This window comes from Nycticebus coucang, chromosome 5 (genome assembly GCF_027406575.1).
Source record: "Nycticebus coucang isolate mNycCou1 chromosome 5, mNycCou1.pri, whole genome shotgun sequence".
Classification (NCBI taxonomy): Eukaryota; Metazoa; Chordata; class Mammalia; order Primates; family Lorisidae; genus Nycticebus; species Nycticebus coucang.
In genome coordinates, this window is record NC_069784.1 from 806,123 (window position 1) to 822,696 (window position 16,574).

At 45.3% G+C, this 16,574-nt stretch overlaps 1 protein-coding gene across 2 annotated transcripts in view; it reads left to right on the forward strand.

Annotated features, from left to right (window-relative positions):
• Window positions 1-16,574, forward strand: part of AK4 (adenylate kinase 4) — a 69,366-nt gene that overhangs the window by 29,758 nt on the left and 23,034 nt on the right. For both annotated transcript variants that reach the window (XM_053590318.1, XM_053590319.1), the window contains exon 3: window positions 9,925-10,044. In XM_053590318.1, coding sequence (XP_053446293.1) covers window positions 9,925-10,044 — 120 coding nt within the window. The remainder of the gene's footprint in view (window positions 1-9,924; window positions 10,045-16,574) is intronic.

Consider the following 16,574-nt stretch of genomic DNA (forward strand, 5'->3'; position numbering starts at 1 on the left):
TTTTCCTGGTTTTGGTATCAGGGGGATGTTTGCTTCCTAGAATGTATTAGGGAAGATGACTTCCTCCTGAATTTTTTGGAATAATTTCTGTAGTATGGGAATAAGGTCTTCTTCGAAGGTTTGATAGAATTCTGGAGTGAAGCCATCTGGACCAGGGCATTTTTTTGTTGGGAGATTTTTTATTGTTCCTTTGATCTCAGTGCTTGAAATTGGTCTGTTCAGATCTATTTCTTCCTGGCTAAGTCTAGGGAGAGGGTGTGTTTTCAAATATTGATCCATTTCCTTCACATTGTCAAATTTCTGGGCATAGAGTTTCTGATAGTATTCACAGATTATCTCTTGTATCTCTGTGGGATCAGTTGTTATTTCCCCTTTATGATTGAGGTTACTAGAGATTTTCCTCTTCTACTTCTAGTTAGTGTAGTCAAAGGTTTATTTATTTTATTTATTTTTCCAAAAACCCAACTCTTTATTTCATTAATTTTCTGAATGATTCTTTTGTTTTCAATTTAATTAATCTCTGATTTAGTTTTGAATATTTCTTTTCTTTTGCTGGGTTTAGGCTTAGATAGTTCTTCTTTTTCCAATTCCATAAGATGGCTGGTGAGTTCGTTGATGCACTTCTTTCTGTTTTTCAGATGTAGGCATCTAAAGCAATAAATTTTCCTCTCAGGACTGCTTTTGCAGTATTCCACAGGTTTTGGTAGCTTGTGTCTTCATTGTTATGCTCAAGGAAGTTAAGGATTTCCTTTTATTTCTACCTGCATCCAACTGTCATTAAGCATAAGGTTGTTTAATTTCCATGCCTTTGTGTGGGGTTGAATGTTTTTGTTGGAGTTGAGTTCCACTTTTAGTGCCTTGTGGTCTGAGAAGATACAAGGTAAAATTTCAATTCTTTTGATCCTGGTGAAGTTTGTTTTGTGTCCTAGGATATGATCAATTTTGGAGAATGTTCCATGGGCTGATGAGAAGAATGTATATTCTTTAACTTTGGGATGGAGTGCTCTACATATATTTATCAAGCACAGTTGTTTTAGGGTCTCATTTAAGTCCCTTATATCTTTGTTTAATTTTTGTTTAGAGGATCTGTCCAGCTCTAAAGTCCCCTGTTATTATGGTGTTATAGAGTACTACATTGCTCAGAGTAATTCAGGTCTATTTTAAGAATCTGGGAGCATTTAAGTTGGGTGCATAAATATTTAGAATTGAAACGTCTCTGTTGTATTTTTCCCTTGACCAATATGAAGTGTCCATCTTTGTCTTTTTTGACTTTAGCTGCTTTAAATCCACTTGTATCTGAAAATAAAATTGTAACCCCTCTTTTCTTCTGAATTCTGTTTGCCTGAAAAATTGCCTTCTAACCCTTAACTCTGAGTTTTAATTTATTTTTTGAGGCTAGGTGTGTTTCCTACAGACAGCAGATGAATGGCTTGTGTTTTTTAATCCAATCAGCCAGTCTGTGCCTCTTCAGTGGGTAATTCAAGCCATTAACATTTGTTGAGATAATCCATGTGTGGTAGCATTCTATTCATCTTATTTTGTGAGAGTCCATTGCTTAGTTTTATCTTTTGCATCAGTGTGGAAGCTTAGGTTCTGTCCTTTAATTTCTGCGTGCTTACTTTCCTGGTGGTCCATTGTGATGCTCAGTGTGTAGAACAGGTTGAAGTATTTCCTGTAGAGCTGGTCTTGTTGTGGCAAATTTCCTCATGTTTGCATATCAGTAAAAGATTTGATTTCTCCATCAATTTTAAAGCTTAACTTAGCAGGATACAGAATTCTGGGCTGGAAACGGTTTTGTTTAAGTAGATTAAAAGGTAGATGACCATTGTCTTCTGGCTTGAAAAGTTTCATTAGGTTAGGGTGTTATATTTTATAATACAAATTTGAGTGTATAAGCTAGAATTTATCTCTAATAAAGCTAGTAAAAATGAAAAAAAAAAAAAAGTGTCATTAGGGAAGTCTGCAGTCACCCTGATGGATTTGCCCCTGTAGGTCAACTGGCGCTTACTCCTGGCAGCTTGCAGAATGTTTTCTTTTGTCTTGACTTTGGACAGGCTCATCACAATGTGTCCTGGAGAAGCTGTATTTGAGTTGAGGCGACCTGGGTTCGAAATTCGGTATCCCTCTAAAGGAGTGTGTCAGAATCTTGGGTGATATTTGGGAAATTTTCATTTATAATATTCTCTAGTATGGCTTCCATTCCTCTGGGGGCATTCTTCTTCCCTTTCTGGGATACCTATAGCTCGTGTGTTGGAACGCTTCATAAAGTCCCCTAATTTTGTCAGTGAACGTTCTGCTTTCTCTCTCTTCCTTTTCTGCCTCTTTCTGAGTTATCTCAAGAGCTTTGTCCTCTACCTCTAAGATTCTTTCTTTTGCATGGTCTGATCTGTTGTTGATACTTTCTATTGCATCTTTAAGTTCCCTAATTGACTGCTTTAATTCCTTCAGCTCTGTCAATCCTTTGTATATTCTTCATATTGTTCATCTCTTGTTTGATTCTGTTTTTGGATTTCCTTTTGGTTATTTTCCACTTCTCAGCAAATTCCTTCATTGTTTTCATCATCTGTATTTTAAATTCCCCTTCTGTCATTTCTAACATTTCTTTATAGGTGGAATCCTTTGAAGTAGCTACCTCATGGTCCTTTGGTGGTGGTGGAGGGGGGGTTGCTCTGGACTGGTTTTTCATGTTGCCAGGATTTTTCTGCTGATTCTTCCTCATGAGTGTTTTCTTTTATCTGTTTCCTTGCCCTAATTTTCCTTTTTCTGATGATGCCACCTCTGTCTAACTCAGATAACAGAGTGAGACCTTACTATGTGATAGGAACTAAGTTAAATCTTCACTCTTCTCTTCCTGGTAGTTGTATAAAATAGTTGATTGGGCCGGGTGTGGTGGATCATGCCTGTAATCACAGCATTCTGGGAGGCTGAAGTGGGAGGATTGCTTGAGCCCAGGAGTTGGAGGTCAGCCTGAGCAAGAGGGAGACCCCCATCTCTCTTTGCTTGATAGGAGTGATCTCTGGAGGCTTTAGAAGCAGATTCACTCATGGTCCAGACTTCAGAAAACTTGTCCAGATCACTGCAGTCAAGTCACGGGTGTTAACATCCCATCAGCACCACCCTTCTGAGGGGGGAATATCTATATGGATTTATTTTTTGAGTCAGATCCTTGCTCTTTCACCCTAGATAGAGTGTAGTGTAGTGATCATAGCTGACAAAACTCCTGCGCTTAAGCAGTCCTTCTTCCTCAGCCTCTGGAGTATCTAGGACTGCAGGTGGTTACCACCACAGCTGGCTAATTTTTCTGTTTTTTGGTAGAGATGGGGTCTCCCTGTGTTACCTGGGCTGATGTCAAACTCCTGCACTCAGCTGGCCCTCCCACCTTGACCTTCCTTTGGCTTATAGGTGTGAGTCACTGTGCCTGGCCCATTCCCATGGAACTTTTTTGACAACGAAACTCTGTAACTTAACTGTGATAACTACAACTAACTTTTCTGCCTCACACAGATTTAAATTTTGCTCTTACGCTTTTGGTGGGTGAGCCCCTAGTCCTAGTGCTTAGGTACAAGTTCTGTTCTGGGACAAGCCACAGGCCAGGCTGGAATGGGGCCTGGCCCATGGCAGAGGCGTAGTATCAGTTGAATGAATACTCAGTAGATTTGGGGGGTATTTAACCCAAAATCTAACCAACTTTGTGTTCTCTAATAGTGCCTCTCCAGCTCCGTGGCAGGGTCTGTTTCATCTTCTGAGTCTTCATGGCTCTGTTTCTGTCTGGGAGTCATCCAGTCTCTGCACAATTCTGCTGACTGTTTTGTCCTGAGCATCTGGGTGGCTGTAGGGTGGATTTGATGTCACCGTGTGTGTGTGTGTGTGTGTGTGTGTGTGTGTGTTTGCGCACACCTGTGTGTTCTTGTGGTTTTTCTAAAGAAATGTCATTTGTGTACTGGCTGTCCTTTTTATCTAGAAAGAGGAATTTTCTTTTTAACCAGTCATAGATGATTCTCAGTGTGAGCTGCATCCTTCCCCTTTGGCTGTTGGCAGTGGCATATCTGTTGTCCTGAGTACAATGTGTCTGTTTAATTGCTGAATTTAATGCTTCAATGTGAAGCAATGGAAGCTAGTAAAATATCTTTTCCATATTCTAGACACATGAATTTTAGAGAGAAGACTGACATAACAGATAGTCTTAAGTTCTGTGTTATCTTATAATTTTTAATGTGGTGTTATCTTTAATACATAATTAAGTAGTCTTAAATTTGGAAAATTTTTATATTATCTGATCTGGTTTAAATGTTTATTTCTCAAGATTATCAAGATAATATCTATTTGAATTTATATTTAGTAGCAATTGACTGGAATAGGCTATTAAGATACATTGCCACACAATTTATATTGCTGTAAGACAGGTGGAATGTTGATTTTCGTCTAATATACTTTACATCAGGGATGACACCGTGTCTCTCTTTCTATGTATATACATACATGTAATTTTTAAATATATACTGTTTTATAATCTGAGCCTTAATCTTTCTCTTTCTAAAGAAAGTTTTTTCCATATGTGGCCTTAATCCTTGGTGTTTGGTTTAATCTCATAAACACTTGATGGGTTTATTTTTTAAAAAACGATGCAAAGGTGTTAGCCTATTTTTGGCAACCTAAAGCATCACAAGAATGGAGAAGCATGAATCCTATGTACTCAATTTTGATATAAGGACAATTAATGACAATTAAGGTTATGGGGGGGAAGCAGAGAGAGGGACGGAGGGAGGGGGTGGGGCCTTGGTGTGTGTCACACTTTATGGGGGCGGGACATGATTGCAAGAGGGACTTTGCCTGACAATTGCAATCAGTGTAACCTGGCTTATTGTACCCTCAATGAATCCCCAACAATAAAAAAAAAGAAAGCTACCTGGTACTTTCTGCATTGTGTGTGTGTGTGTGTTTGTGTGTGTCTGTACATGCTAAGGTCACAAAAGCTGTGTGGGACAGTGTCCATGTGTTCACAGTCCTTCCCTGGAATGCCCCCTGAGAAACTGGAGTGGGTATGTGTTTTATGAAACATACCAGCATCTGCCTTGGTGACACTGCTTTCTCTGCCAAGCAAATTGGCAAGGACAGATAGATGAAAGTCCCATTTTCTGGAATGGGCTTCTGTCTTCTGTAAGATGGGGGTTGGAAGGTGGGGATGGGACAGGGGGCGGGGTTTGGGCAGTGATGCTGTGTGGTACCTAACAGGCCATAGGCATCCTGGTTCTCGGCCTGGGGCAGCAACTGCAGGGTGAGGGGACATGTGCCCGTCCTGCTCCAGTGGGGAGGCCAGCCTTTCAGACATAGCTGGGAAGGGTGCTGGCCTTGGGGCTCTCTCTTAGTTAGTGAATGGGAACAGGCGGCCCTGGACCTCTTCTGCAGGGTGAGGGGACAGGTGCCCGTCCTGCTCCAGTGGGGAGGCCAGCCTTTCAGACATAGCTGGGAAGGGTGCTGGCCTTGGGGCTCTCTCTTAGTTAGTGAATGGGAGCAGATGGCCCTTGTCTTCTGCAGGGTGGATTTGAACTCCGGGTGGGCAGATGAGCTCAGGGCCCCTGCTCAGTCCTGGAAAGGCCTCTCTTCCTCTCCTGCTTTAATCCAGGGTTTCATCTGTGACTGGGTTGTTGTCATGGCCACTTTTGCTTCTGCCACGCCACCCACACGCAGTGGTCACCCTGCTATGGGCGACGGCCGTGCACTCACGAGGCCCTGCCCTCCTCTGCGCTCTGCTGCTGTCCTCTGACCTCTCTGTCCCCAACAAGGAGCTCCACGTGCTCAGTTTGTGCCAGGCCCACAACATGAGGAGCTGGTTTGGGCCCTGGAGTAGCATTTCTACATCTGCTAGACACCCCTCGGAGCCCATCCTGCGTCCCCTGTCTAGTGCCTCTCAGAGCCGGGCTGTCCTCAGCTGCCGCTGCTGGACACTCCTCCAGGGGGACTCAGCAGCCCTGCCCTGTGGCATGTGCTCTCCCTGTTTCCTTAGTGTCCCTGACCCAAACCACTCATCTCTGCTCCTGTTCTGAAATGCTGAAGAAGTAAAACTGGGTTGAGAAATCTGGCCAGCCCCTCAGGTGGTCTGATCAGGCTGAGCTCGTCTCCTCCCTCCTGTGAGGAGTTGCTGTCTGGCAAGGTTGGGCCGTATTCAGTCTTATGGTGATGGTTTTGTAATAATTCTGTGGGAAGATCAGATTGATTTTTGCCAGGTAAAAGAAATTATTGAAGAGTATCATGGCTTGCACCTGTAATCCCAGCCACTCTGGAGGCTGAGGCTGGAAGATTGCTTGAGGACAGGAGTTTGTGACCAGCCTGGATAACATATTAAGACTCCATCTCTGAGAAAATTAGCCGGATGTGGTAGTAGCAGGTGCCTGTAGTCCCCGCTACCTGGGAGTCTGAGTTGGGAGGATCACTTGAGCCTGGAAGTTTGGGCTATGACCACACTACTGCCTCAGCCTGGGCACAGAACAAGATCTCATAGACAGGGAGAGGGAGGAAAAGAGAGAGGGAGAGAAAGGAAGGAAGAAGGAAGGAGGGAGGGTGGGAAGGGAGGAAGGGAGGCAAGGAGAGAGGAGTGAAGAGTAGACACAAGAAAGAAGGGAAGAGTAAAGAAAGTGCTTTTATGGAGTTATTACTGCAGGATATTTTTATGGGGCATCTAATACATGCCAGACAATATTCTAAGCATGAGGATATGGCATTAAGCAAAGTATTATTAATTTCTCTCACTGAGCTAATAATATCCCAATAGGAGACAAGAAAGGGAATGAATAAATATGTCCATGTATGATACTAAGGTCTGGAGTTCTAGTAAATAATGCAAAGCACTCACCTTGGCCTTCACCTCGGAAGATGTGTATTTACCATTTATATCCGCCTTAACGTTTGGTAGGTGAGATGGGAACAGGGCACTGGGCCTGGCCTAACCGTAGCAGAGGAGGACAGCACCTGGGTTGTCGGCCCCTCCCAGGTCCTTTCCAGAGTGGCTGCTGACATAAAAGGCAGATTCTATACAGTTCTTATTACCCAGGAGAACTGAAAATGCATGTTCACACAAACCCTTGTACGTGACCACCCACTGCTGCATTATTCAAAGCATACACAGAGTAGAAAAGTGGGAACAAATCAATGTCTGTTAACCAGTCTAGATATGAACAAAGTGGTCTCATCATACAGTGGAACGTTACTCAGCCATGAAGAGGAATGAAGTGTTGATATGTGGTCCAGTGTGAATGAACCCTGGGAACGTGATGCCGAGTGAAGGAAACCAGACACTCAAGACCACACACTATGATTCCATTGATGAGAAATGTCCAGAACAGCAGATTGTAGAGCGAGGGAGTGGGTGAGCTGCAGCTGCAGCTGGAGGGGGGGGACATGGGGAGTTAATGCACAGGGCTTCTTTCTGGGGCAATGAAGGTGTCTGAAATTAGGGAATGGTGATGTTCTCACAACATTGAGAATATGCTAAAAGCCACTGAGTTGTGGCAAATCTTACAGTGTGGGAATTATCTCAATTAAGTTGTCATAGCAAATGTTGTATCATCCTCTGTCTGAGGTGAGGATCTTAGGAAGAATGAATGAAATAATGCGTATCATTATTATGTCTTTTTCCCTTTTTTTTTTGAGACAGAGTTTCACTGTGTCTCCCAGGCTAGAGTGCTGTGGCATCACAGCTCATAGCAACCTCAAACTCCTGGGCTCAAGTGATCCTTCCACCTCAGCCTCCTGAGTAGCTGAGGCTACAGGTGCCACCACAATGCCTGGCTAGTTTTTTTATTTTTGGTAGAGATAGAGTCTCCCTCTTGCTGGGGTTGGTCTCAAACTCCTCCTGATCCCAAACAATCCACCCACCATGGCCTCTCAGAGTGCTGGGATTACAGGCATGAGCTGTAATTCAGCCTGGCTGAAATGATGCCTGTTAGTACAGCTTGCTGCCTGTGACTCAGTGGGTGCTCAGCTGAGGGCTGTTGCTGCTGCTGTCAGTGAAAGCATGCTGCTCGGACACCAGCCAGCTGGAGCTTCTGCTTCCTCCCTGCCACATCTCCAGAACGCTGCCTGTCAGTAGCACGCTGTCAGTGAGTACTTGCTGAGTGAGCCTGGTGGGTCCACACCCTGGGCCTGGCTGTCCCCGGTGTCCCTTCTGGCTCCGTGTCTGGTGTCTACACTGGTGGGGCCTGTGCTGGAGCTTCTCATCTGGTGGTGGTGATCGAGTGTCATGGAGCATTTTGCAGCCCACATTTCAGTGCTTAAGTTGGGGTTAGCGGCATAAGCTAAGATGGGGAAGCACATGTGAAACGGAAAGTGGGTCAAGAGATTCTTGAGCTTTTTCCCAGTAATACAATTCTGTTTTATGTTTTTATAAGAACTTAACAGGGACTGACCCACTAATGTTTTGTTTTGTGTATTTGTTTATGCAGGACAACAGAACATACAAAATGTAAATAACATACAAAAAATATTGGTGGGGTCAGTTAGTGACCCGGCCTTTGGGATTTGACTTTTGTGGCCTGTAGCGAATGTGATTTGTAACAGTTCATTATTAGTTTCTTGGAGAGCAGAGGACACCATTTTTGTTTATAAAAGTCAGTTCCTGGGTGGTGCCTCTGGCTCAGTGAGTAGGGCACCAGCCCCATATACTGAGGGTGGTGGGTTTGAACCCAGCCCAGCCAAACTGCAAACAAAAAATAGCAGGGCATTGTCACAGGCGCCTGTAGTCCCAGCTACTCGAGAGGCTGAGGCAAGAGAATCGCCTAAGCCCAAGAGCTGGAAGTTGCTGTGAGCTGTGATGCCGCAGCACTCTACCAAGGGCGACAAGCTGAGACTGTCTCTAAAAATAAAAAAAAACCGGTTCCTAAAAATGTATAGATTTAAACTGATAATTTGCTCTGTTGAACCCAACTTAACAATTTCTGCATATGAGGCCAGAGGCAGTGGCTCATGCCTGTATCCTAGCACACTGGGAGGTCAAGGTGGGTAGATTGCTTGAGCTTATGAGTTGGAGACCAGCCTGAGCAAGAGCAAGACCCCGTCTCTACTAAAAATAGAAAAATCAGCCAGGGGTGGTGGTGGGCACCTATAGTCCCAGCTACTTTGGAAGGCTGAGGCAGGAGGATTGCTTGAGCCCAGGAGTTTAAGGTTGCTGTGAATTGTGATGATGCCATAGCACAGAGTGAGACTCTGTCTCCAAAAAAAAAAAAAATTCACATATGGAAAATTGTTATTTCAAATTAAGATAGAGGTGGTTTTACTCTGATAAGTTTTTTAAAAAATTAATTATTTTATGAACGTGTTATCCCACTGATAATACTGAGTTGCCTTCATGGCTGTGTCAGAGAGGTGCTGCCTGCGTCTGCCGGGGCTCATGAGAAGGAACAGAGTTGTTATTTGATGTCGAGGCTCATGGACAGTTATTTGATTATGCACAGTTGTTTTCTGTCGATCACTAGAACTCTTCCTCATCTCGGTGCCGGTGGCTGGGGACGGCCCCTTGTTAACCCTCAAGGGCCCAGCGCCACTCGGGGCTCATCCCTGGACTGGGACGTGTGCAGGATTCTCTCTGCCGTGGGGGCCACTTGGCTCCAACTATGTTTCCTACTTTTATTTTCTCTTGCCCAGTTTGTATGTTTCCCTCCCTTCTCCTTTCTCTCCTTCCTTCCTTTCTTGGGCTATGCACCTTAAGAGCCGCTTTTATAATTTCTTGCAAGACGAACGGGTTAAATCATCAACAGTGCTGCCCTTATGGAAGTCAACATATTAAAATGTAAAAATGTCTATCTGTAACTACTTACAACTTTGCCCCAGAGCAGGGAGGGTGAGAGAGAAGGCAAAACTGTCACAAACGAGGTTTTTGTTGTCTTGTTTTGGAAGCTTTGCTGAATGTGTCTCTTTTTGGTTTTTTAACAGAAGTTGGTGACTTGGCAAAGCAGCACCTAGAGAAAGGTCTTTTGGTTCCAGATCACGTGATCACACGTCTGATGATGTCGGAGCTGGAGCAGAGGCGCAGCCAACACTGGCTACTGGATGGTGAGCAGAACTTTCTGTGTGCTGGGTTTTGGGGACCAGCTCATACTCCCCAAATTTCTTTCCAACTGGAAAATGCCTCTTTTTCTTTATGTCACTTGCTTGATATTCTCTTGCGGTCACATGATAGAGACCCCCTGTGGGGTCTTACAGTCTTAGTTCTTCTGTCCCAGACTGTTATTGCAAGAGCCGGGAACTTGGAGCGAGCCCTTGCCATTTTGTAGTGCTCTTTGTTTCCCTGGCTCCAGCATCTAAAGTGTCACTCGCCCGCAGGCAGAGGTCCTTTCAGTCTGCACAGGCCGCACAGAGTGGAGCTGTGGAGTCATCCTCATTCACCTGTTGGGCTAACTTGGCATATATAGGGAACATGTATTTTGAGAATATAAAATGGGCAATCTTTGGAGAGCAGTTTAGCAACACATACACTTTTCAGCCCGCAAGTCTGTTCTCAATTTCTGCCTAGAGATGCAAGGATATTTTATCAATCCAGCACTGTCAGCAAATAGGAAGATGCTGTCCTTGCTTGTAAGGGGGACATGGCTGTGTAAAGAAGTGCAAAGAGTCAGTTCCTGACACTGCACAAGATGCAGACATACATGGCCAGTGTCACACCTGGTGCCAGTCTCAGACTGAGGACATAAAGGAGAAAATTACCTGTTCTGTTGGTGGGAGGAGGTGTTGGAACTTTATGAACAGTGGGGAATAGATGGATATTCCTGGGGGGGGGTATACATGGAGGTAGGGAGGGTGGATTTTTTTTTTTGGCAGAGGTGCAACTCAAACAGGGTAGGAGTGGAATGACTTAGCCTAGTGTTTTTCTGAGCCTGTGAGCAGAGGTTGGCAGGGCGTAAACGGGGCAGGTAGCCTCTGACGCTATACAAAGGTGATGGAACTGGGAATTGTAGGCTGTAGGGATCACTGAGAGCTGTTAGATGGGGCACACGGTCAGATTTGTCTTCCAGACAAGCTCTGCTTACAGTGGGAGAGAGCAGGTGCCAGGCAGGCTGAAGGTGGTGACTGCAGACCATGGAGGACATCCGTGGGGTACCTAGACTCAGGATGTCGCAGGCCTGAATGTGAGCTCAGGCAGCGAGGTGGGAAGGAGATGCTGGTCTTGAGTTACAGGCACTGTGCCCGATGTTACTTACCGAAGCCCTGGGCTGTCTTTCATGCCTTCTATCCGTTCATTTCCCCCCACATCCCTTCTTCCCCATGCTAATTTCTCTAGACCTTACATTTAACTCAACAAAATTTATCCCCCTGTCATACTCTGTTCTGCTGCTATAACAGGGTACCTTGGACTAGGTAAATATAGAGAAGGAATTTATTTCTCGAAGTTCTGGAGGCCAGGAAATCTGAGACCCAGACTGGTGCCAGGTGTGGGGCGAGATGCAGGCTGTGAGAAGGCACACATGTGTCACAGCACAGGGGCAGTGGGGGCCAGACGCATCTTTTGTTGGGAGCCTGCTCTAACCAGCCCCTCCCTGCCCAATGGTGCTGACCTATTCATGCTGTGGGAGCCCTCGTGACCTAATGACATCTTGAAGGCCCCATTCCCAGCATGGTTGGGCAAATGTCAGCGCGAGCTTTTGGGGGACATCCCCATATTCCCCGCGTGGGCATTTCCTGTGACTGATAAACTAGGGCTTTGCAACTACCTAATGGCAATTTCTCTAGTTCAAATTCTTTAGTTGTAGGGCTTCTCTTCTTTTTTTTTTGTTTTTGGCCGGGGCTAGGTTTGAACCCACCACCTCCGGCATATGGGACCAGCGCCCTACTCCTTGAGCCACAGGCGCCACCCAGGGCTTCTCTTCTTATAAAATGAATTTGTATAGTCTTTGTGAACTTAAAAAACCTGTGTTAGAAAAGGCTCATCTGTGCTAAACTCCTTTGGAAGGAGGGTTCGTGTTAACAGTGATTGGGAACACAGCCCAGGGCCCTTGCCTGGTTTACCACCTGCTGGCAGTGTGTGCAGCCTTGGCGGGAACCTCACTTCCATCTGATTGAAAGTGAGTTAGAAGGGAGTTTGTTCCGGTGGTATGTATATGTGAGACGTGCTTAGAAGGACAGCTGGAATATACAGCGGGTGCTGTTTATTGTGGGTGTTGGGAGGTTCCTGAATTTTTAGGGGGTGACCATTTTTGAAATGTTAAGTTCAAAAATACTTTAAAAATATTTAGTCGGGCGGCACCTGTGGCTCAAGGAGTAGGGCGCCGGTCCCATATGCTGGAGGTGGCGAGTTCAAACCCAGCCCCGGCCAAAAAAAAATTTAGCCATGTAGAGCTGAAAGGTCCATTTCAGTGCTGGAAAGTTTTATGTGCCTTTCCAGGGCTTTCTTTGCTGTGACCATCCCTCTCGGGGCCAAATGACCCAAGCTCTGTGACGTCACCGCCTCTTTTTAGTGAACTGCGTCAGTCTCAGAAATGACTTATTTTGTTTTTCTCCTTTAAAGCCCATCTGGCCACTTTTTCAGTTGCAATTTTTCTTTAAAGCTCTGGAATGAATCCATTTGGCAAAATGTGGCATTTTTGAGGAGTGCCTGGCTTCGGTATTCAGCATTAAACAACTCCTGTCACATGGACACATGCCTGCTGGGGTGCCCTGCCGAGTGTGGAAAGGTTGAGGGAGGAATTCTGGATGACAGATGACTCATCCCTTGGTCCATATGGCTGAAGTGAGGCCAAAAACCGAAAAAAAAAAAAAAGTTTGGTTTCATAGAATGTGGCCTTAAATTTTAGAATTATAAATGGAATATGATTAAAACCTCTTTATTAGAAATAATGATGCCTTTTCGGTGCCTGTATCTCAGTGGGTAGGGCACCGGCCACATACACCCAGGCTGGAGGGTTAGAACCTGGCCCGGGCCAGCTAAAACAATAATGATAACTATTAAAAAAAAAAAAAAAAACCATACCCGGGCATTGTGACAGGCACCTGTAGTCCCAGCTTCTTGGGAGGCCGAGGCAAGAGAATCGCTTAAACCCAAGGGTTTGAGGTTGCTGTGAGCTGTGATGCCACCACAGCCCTCTACCCAGGGCGACAGCTTGAGACTCTGTCTAAAAAATAAAATAAAATAAAAAAAATAAATAATGATGCCTCTAGTATCAGAGTCGTCATCTGGTCCATGGTTGTGCTAATGGTGCTCTTTTGAGTGGTGTGATCACTCACTGTGCTTTCGGAAGGTGACTCTGTGTTGTTTGTGGTTTGTTAGCAGAAGTCTCAGTTCCTGAGTGTGTGCAGTGTCTATGTGTGTTTTCCCTGAGAGCAAGTGACCTCAGACGAGATACTCACCCAGAGGCCTTGGTTGGTGGCCAAGTTAAAGGATATGTGTCTAGAAACTCAACTACAGCTATTGGAGCCAAAGTGTTTTGCCCTGATTCGCAAGTGTGTTTACTGCACTAGATTGGTATGTGACTGCTCCGACCTCGTCCCCTCCATATTTTTCATTCTGAATTGTAGCTCTGAAGAGCGTCACATCCCACTGGGCAGCATATGTCTACAGAGAAAAAAGAAAAACAGACGGTGCCTTCTGAATCTCTTCTTTTTGGAAATGCGAAGGCTAATTTTTTTCTGTTACCCTTGTATGGTTCCAGAATAAAATATATGATTTGTTTAGAGATCACCGAAGAATTCTCTTTGTGTAAAAGCGAACCAGACTTTTTCTTTGTGTAAGAGGGTAAAAATAGATTATCTTAGTCTTTTATCATCTAATGTTTAGTCCTGAAACATTACTGTCAGATAACCTTTCTTAGATCATCAGTGAGGCAGTGGGGCATACTCTGGTGTTTTGAATGGAAGGTTTGAAGCAGGTGGAGTGATTAAATGAAGAGGGTCACAGAAGGTGTCGACTAAGCCAGGGTCCTCTGGCAGCCCAACAGGGGCTGAACAGTTAAAATCTCCAGCCCCACTGGAGTCACTGACACTCCGTGACTTGCCCCCCCCCACCCCTCCCACTGTGGCTCTATCTGTTCACCAGGTGAAACATGCATCTCATGGGGGACGCACTGGTAGGTCTTGGACGTTCCTGAAGTTAGTAACTACAGGCGTGACCGACTTTGCCCTGGGCTAGTGCCAGTGAAGGGAAAGGAGAAAGGTATGTTGAAAGGAGAGAGCAGAGGCAGAGAGCTTGTCAAGGACACGGGAGGGAGGTGCTGGCCACCACGGTGCAGGGAGGTGTTTTGAGAAATAAATGGAGTGCTCTTCCCAGGTAAGGCCTGGTGTTCTTGGGTGACGTGTGAACGCAGCATGAACAGAGAACCACAGGACAGTGTGAATATGTCTGACAATTTTTTTTTTTCCGATCTGAGGAGAGTTTGGGCAGCCCTGGGATGCGTGATCGGAGCTCAGGGTAGCTGCTGAAGAACTCAGGTGTTTTGCAGTTTCTGTGTTGTCAGTACTCTTTTTTTTTCTCTTTTTAATCTTTTGTACTTTGAAGGTAGAGTTTGATGAAGGCATCTCTTTACTGTGTGTTTGGTTTTCCTGAAGAATCAGTAACTATTGTGTTAATTGATTTAAAATTTGTTTCTGTAGCCAGATAGTCATAATAGTGTCCCCAGAATGGTGTGTCTTTAGGTTTGTGTGTCAAAGCAGATTTGACGATTTTTATCATCTTGGAAGAAAGAATCGTAAGGTTGAATACCCCTTATCTGATGTGCTCGGGACCAGAGTTGTTATGGATTTTGGCTGTTGTGGATTTGAGGGTGTTCGCCTTACACTCACCGTGTGGACGTCCCTCGTGTGAAACCCTGAAACCCGGTGTCTCCACGAGCACTTCCTCTGAGTGCCATGCCAGCGCCCCTAAAGGTGCAGATTTGGGAGCATTTCAGATTTTTGGATTAAAGAAAATATGTGTACTTGCTAATATGATTGTTAAATATTGGATATCATCAGCTCTCTAAGAGAGATCTCTCAGGTGACTGCACCAGGGGAAGGGGGCAGTAAGATGAAAGAATGTATCTCTTAAACTGGAGTAAAGTTTAAACTGGTAACAGTTTTCTAAACGGGAAAGATCACTTCTCAGTGGGGTTAGGTTATGAAGAGACTTCTGGGTGACATATGACCTGGAATGTAAGTATAGTCATATTTCATGCTGCCCTTCACTCAAAGAGCACACAGCCTGGTCGTGCACGTCTTTGTTAATGGTCCCATGGGATTGCGTGAACTTCTTTTGGTGCTAAGCACTCATAACTTTTGAAAGTCTTTATTGAATACCATCTCTGTACCAGGCAGTGCCTGGGCACCCAGCAGAGCAGCAGAGGGTGGGCAGGACCTGGCCCTCCTGGTGTTCAGACCTAGTGGTGCTCAGCATTTTTGCTACCCTAGACACTGAGGGTCATCTTTCATTTCTTTGACTTAAATCCAAACTATAAGAACTATGTTTTTTATCTTTGTGACTTTTTTTTTTTAATATTTTATTTTATTATTTATTTATTTATTTTTATTTTTTTTGGCCGGGGCTAGGTTTGAACCCGCCACCTCCGGCATATGGGACCGGCACCCTACTCACCGAGCCACAGGTGCCGCCCTTTTTTTTTTTTTTTTTGTAGAGACAGAGTCTCACTTTATGGCCCTCGGTAGAGTTCCGTGGCCTCACACAGCTCACAGCAACCTCCAACTCCTGGGCTTAAGCGATTCTCTTGCCTCAGCCTCCCGAGTAGCTGGGACTACAGGCGCCCGCCACAACGCCCGGCTATTTTTTGGTTGCAGTTTGGCCGGGGCCGGGTTTGAACCCGCCACCCTCGGTATATGGGGCCGGCGCCCTACCGACTAAGCCACAGGCGCTGCCCTTATCTTTGTGACTTTTGCTACATTCAGCACCCTTGATGTCAATCTGAGCTCCAAGTAGCGGCCTGGAGAAGTCAGTAAAGCCAGGGGTGCCTTCGCCTCCTTTCTGAGATCCTGTCTCATGTCCATTTCTGGTGGCTTTCTTCTAATTCATCTGCTCCCTTGGGATAAGGAACAACCTTACTGTGACAGACAGTGGTGACTTGGTTTATGCTGTGCTGTTCTTAGAGACTGACGGGATGTTGACGTCTGAAGCCATTAGGGACCATATGGGAAGCCCATGTATGCAGATACTCGAGCCAACCCAAGAGAAGCTTGGTTCAGAGAAAAAAAGATTGAGTATACATTTTTTGTGTGTCCCAATGAATGAGGCATGGTCAGCCCCAGGAGGGAATAGCACACTTCTTGACTCCAAAGCTCAGGAGAGCCACATAACAGTGGTGGTGACAGTGGGGTGTTGGGAGCAGCAGTGAAGGGTGCTTGGTGAGAGGCAGCATGCAGGGAAATGTGACTGACTCTCCTTTGGGGGCGAGGAGGAGCTTCCTTGGGAAGCTGACAGCAGGCCATATACAATGACTGGTTGGTTGAGATGGGGTCTCACTCTGACCAGGGCTGAAGTGTAGTCCCAGCTGCTCGGGAGGCTGAGGCAAGAGAATCATGTAAGCCCAAGAGTTGGAGGTTGCTGTGAGCTGTGTGACGTCATGACACTCTACCTGAGGGCGGTACAGCGAGACTCTGTCTCTACAAAA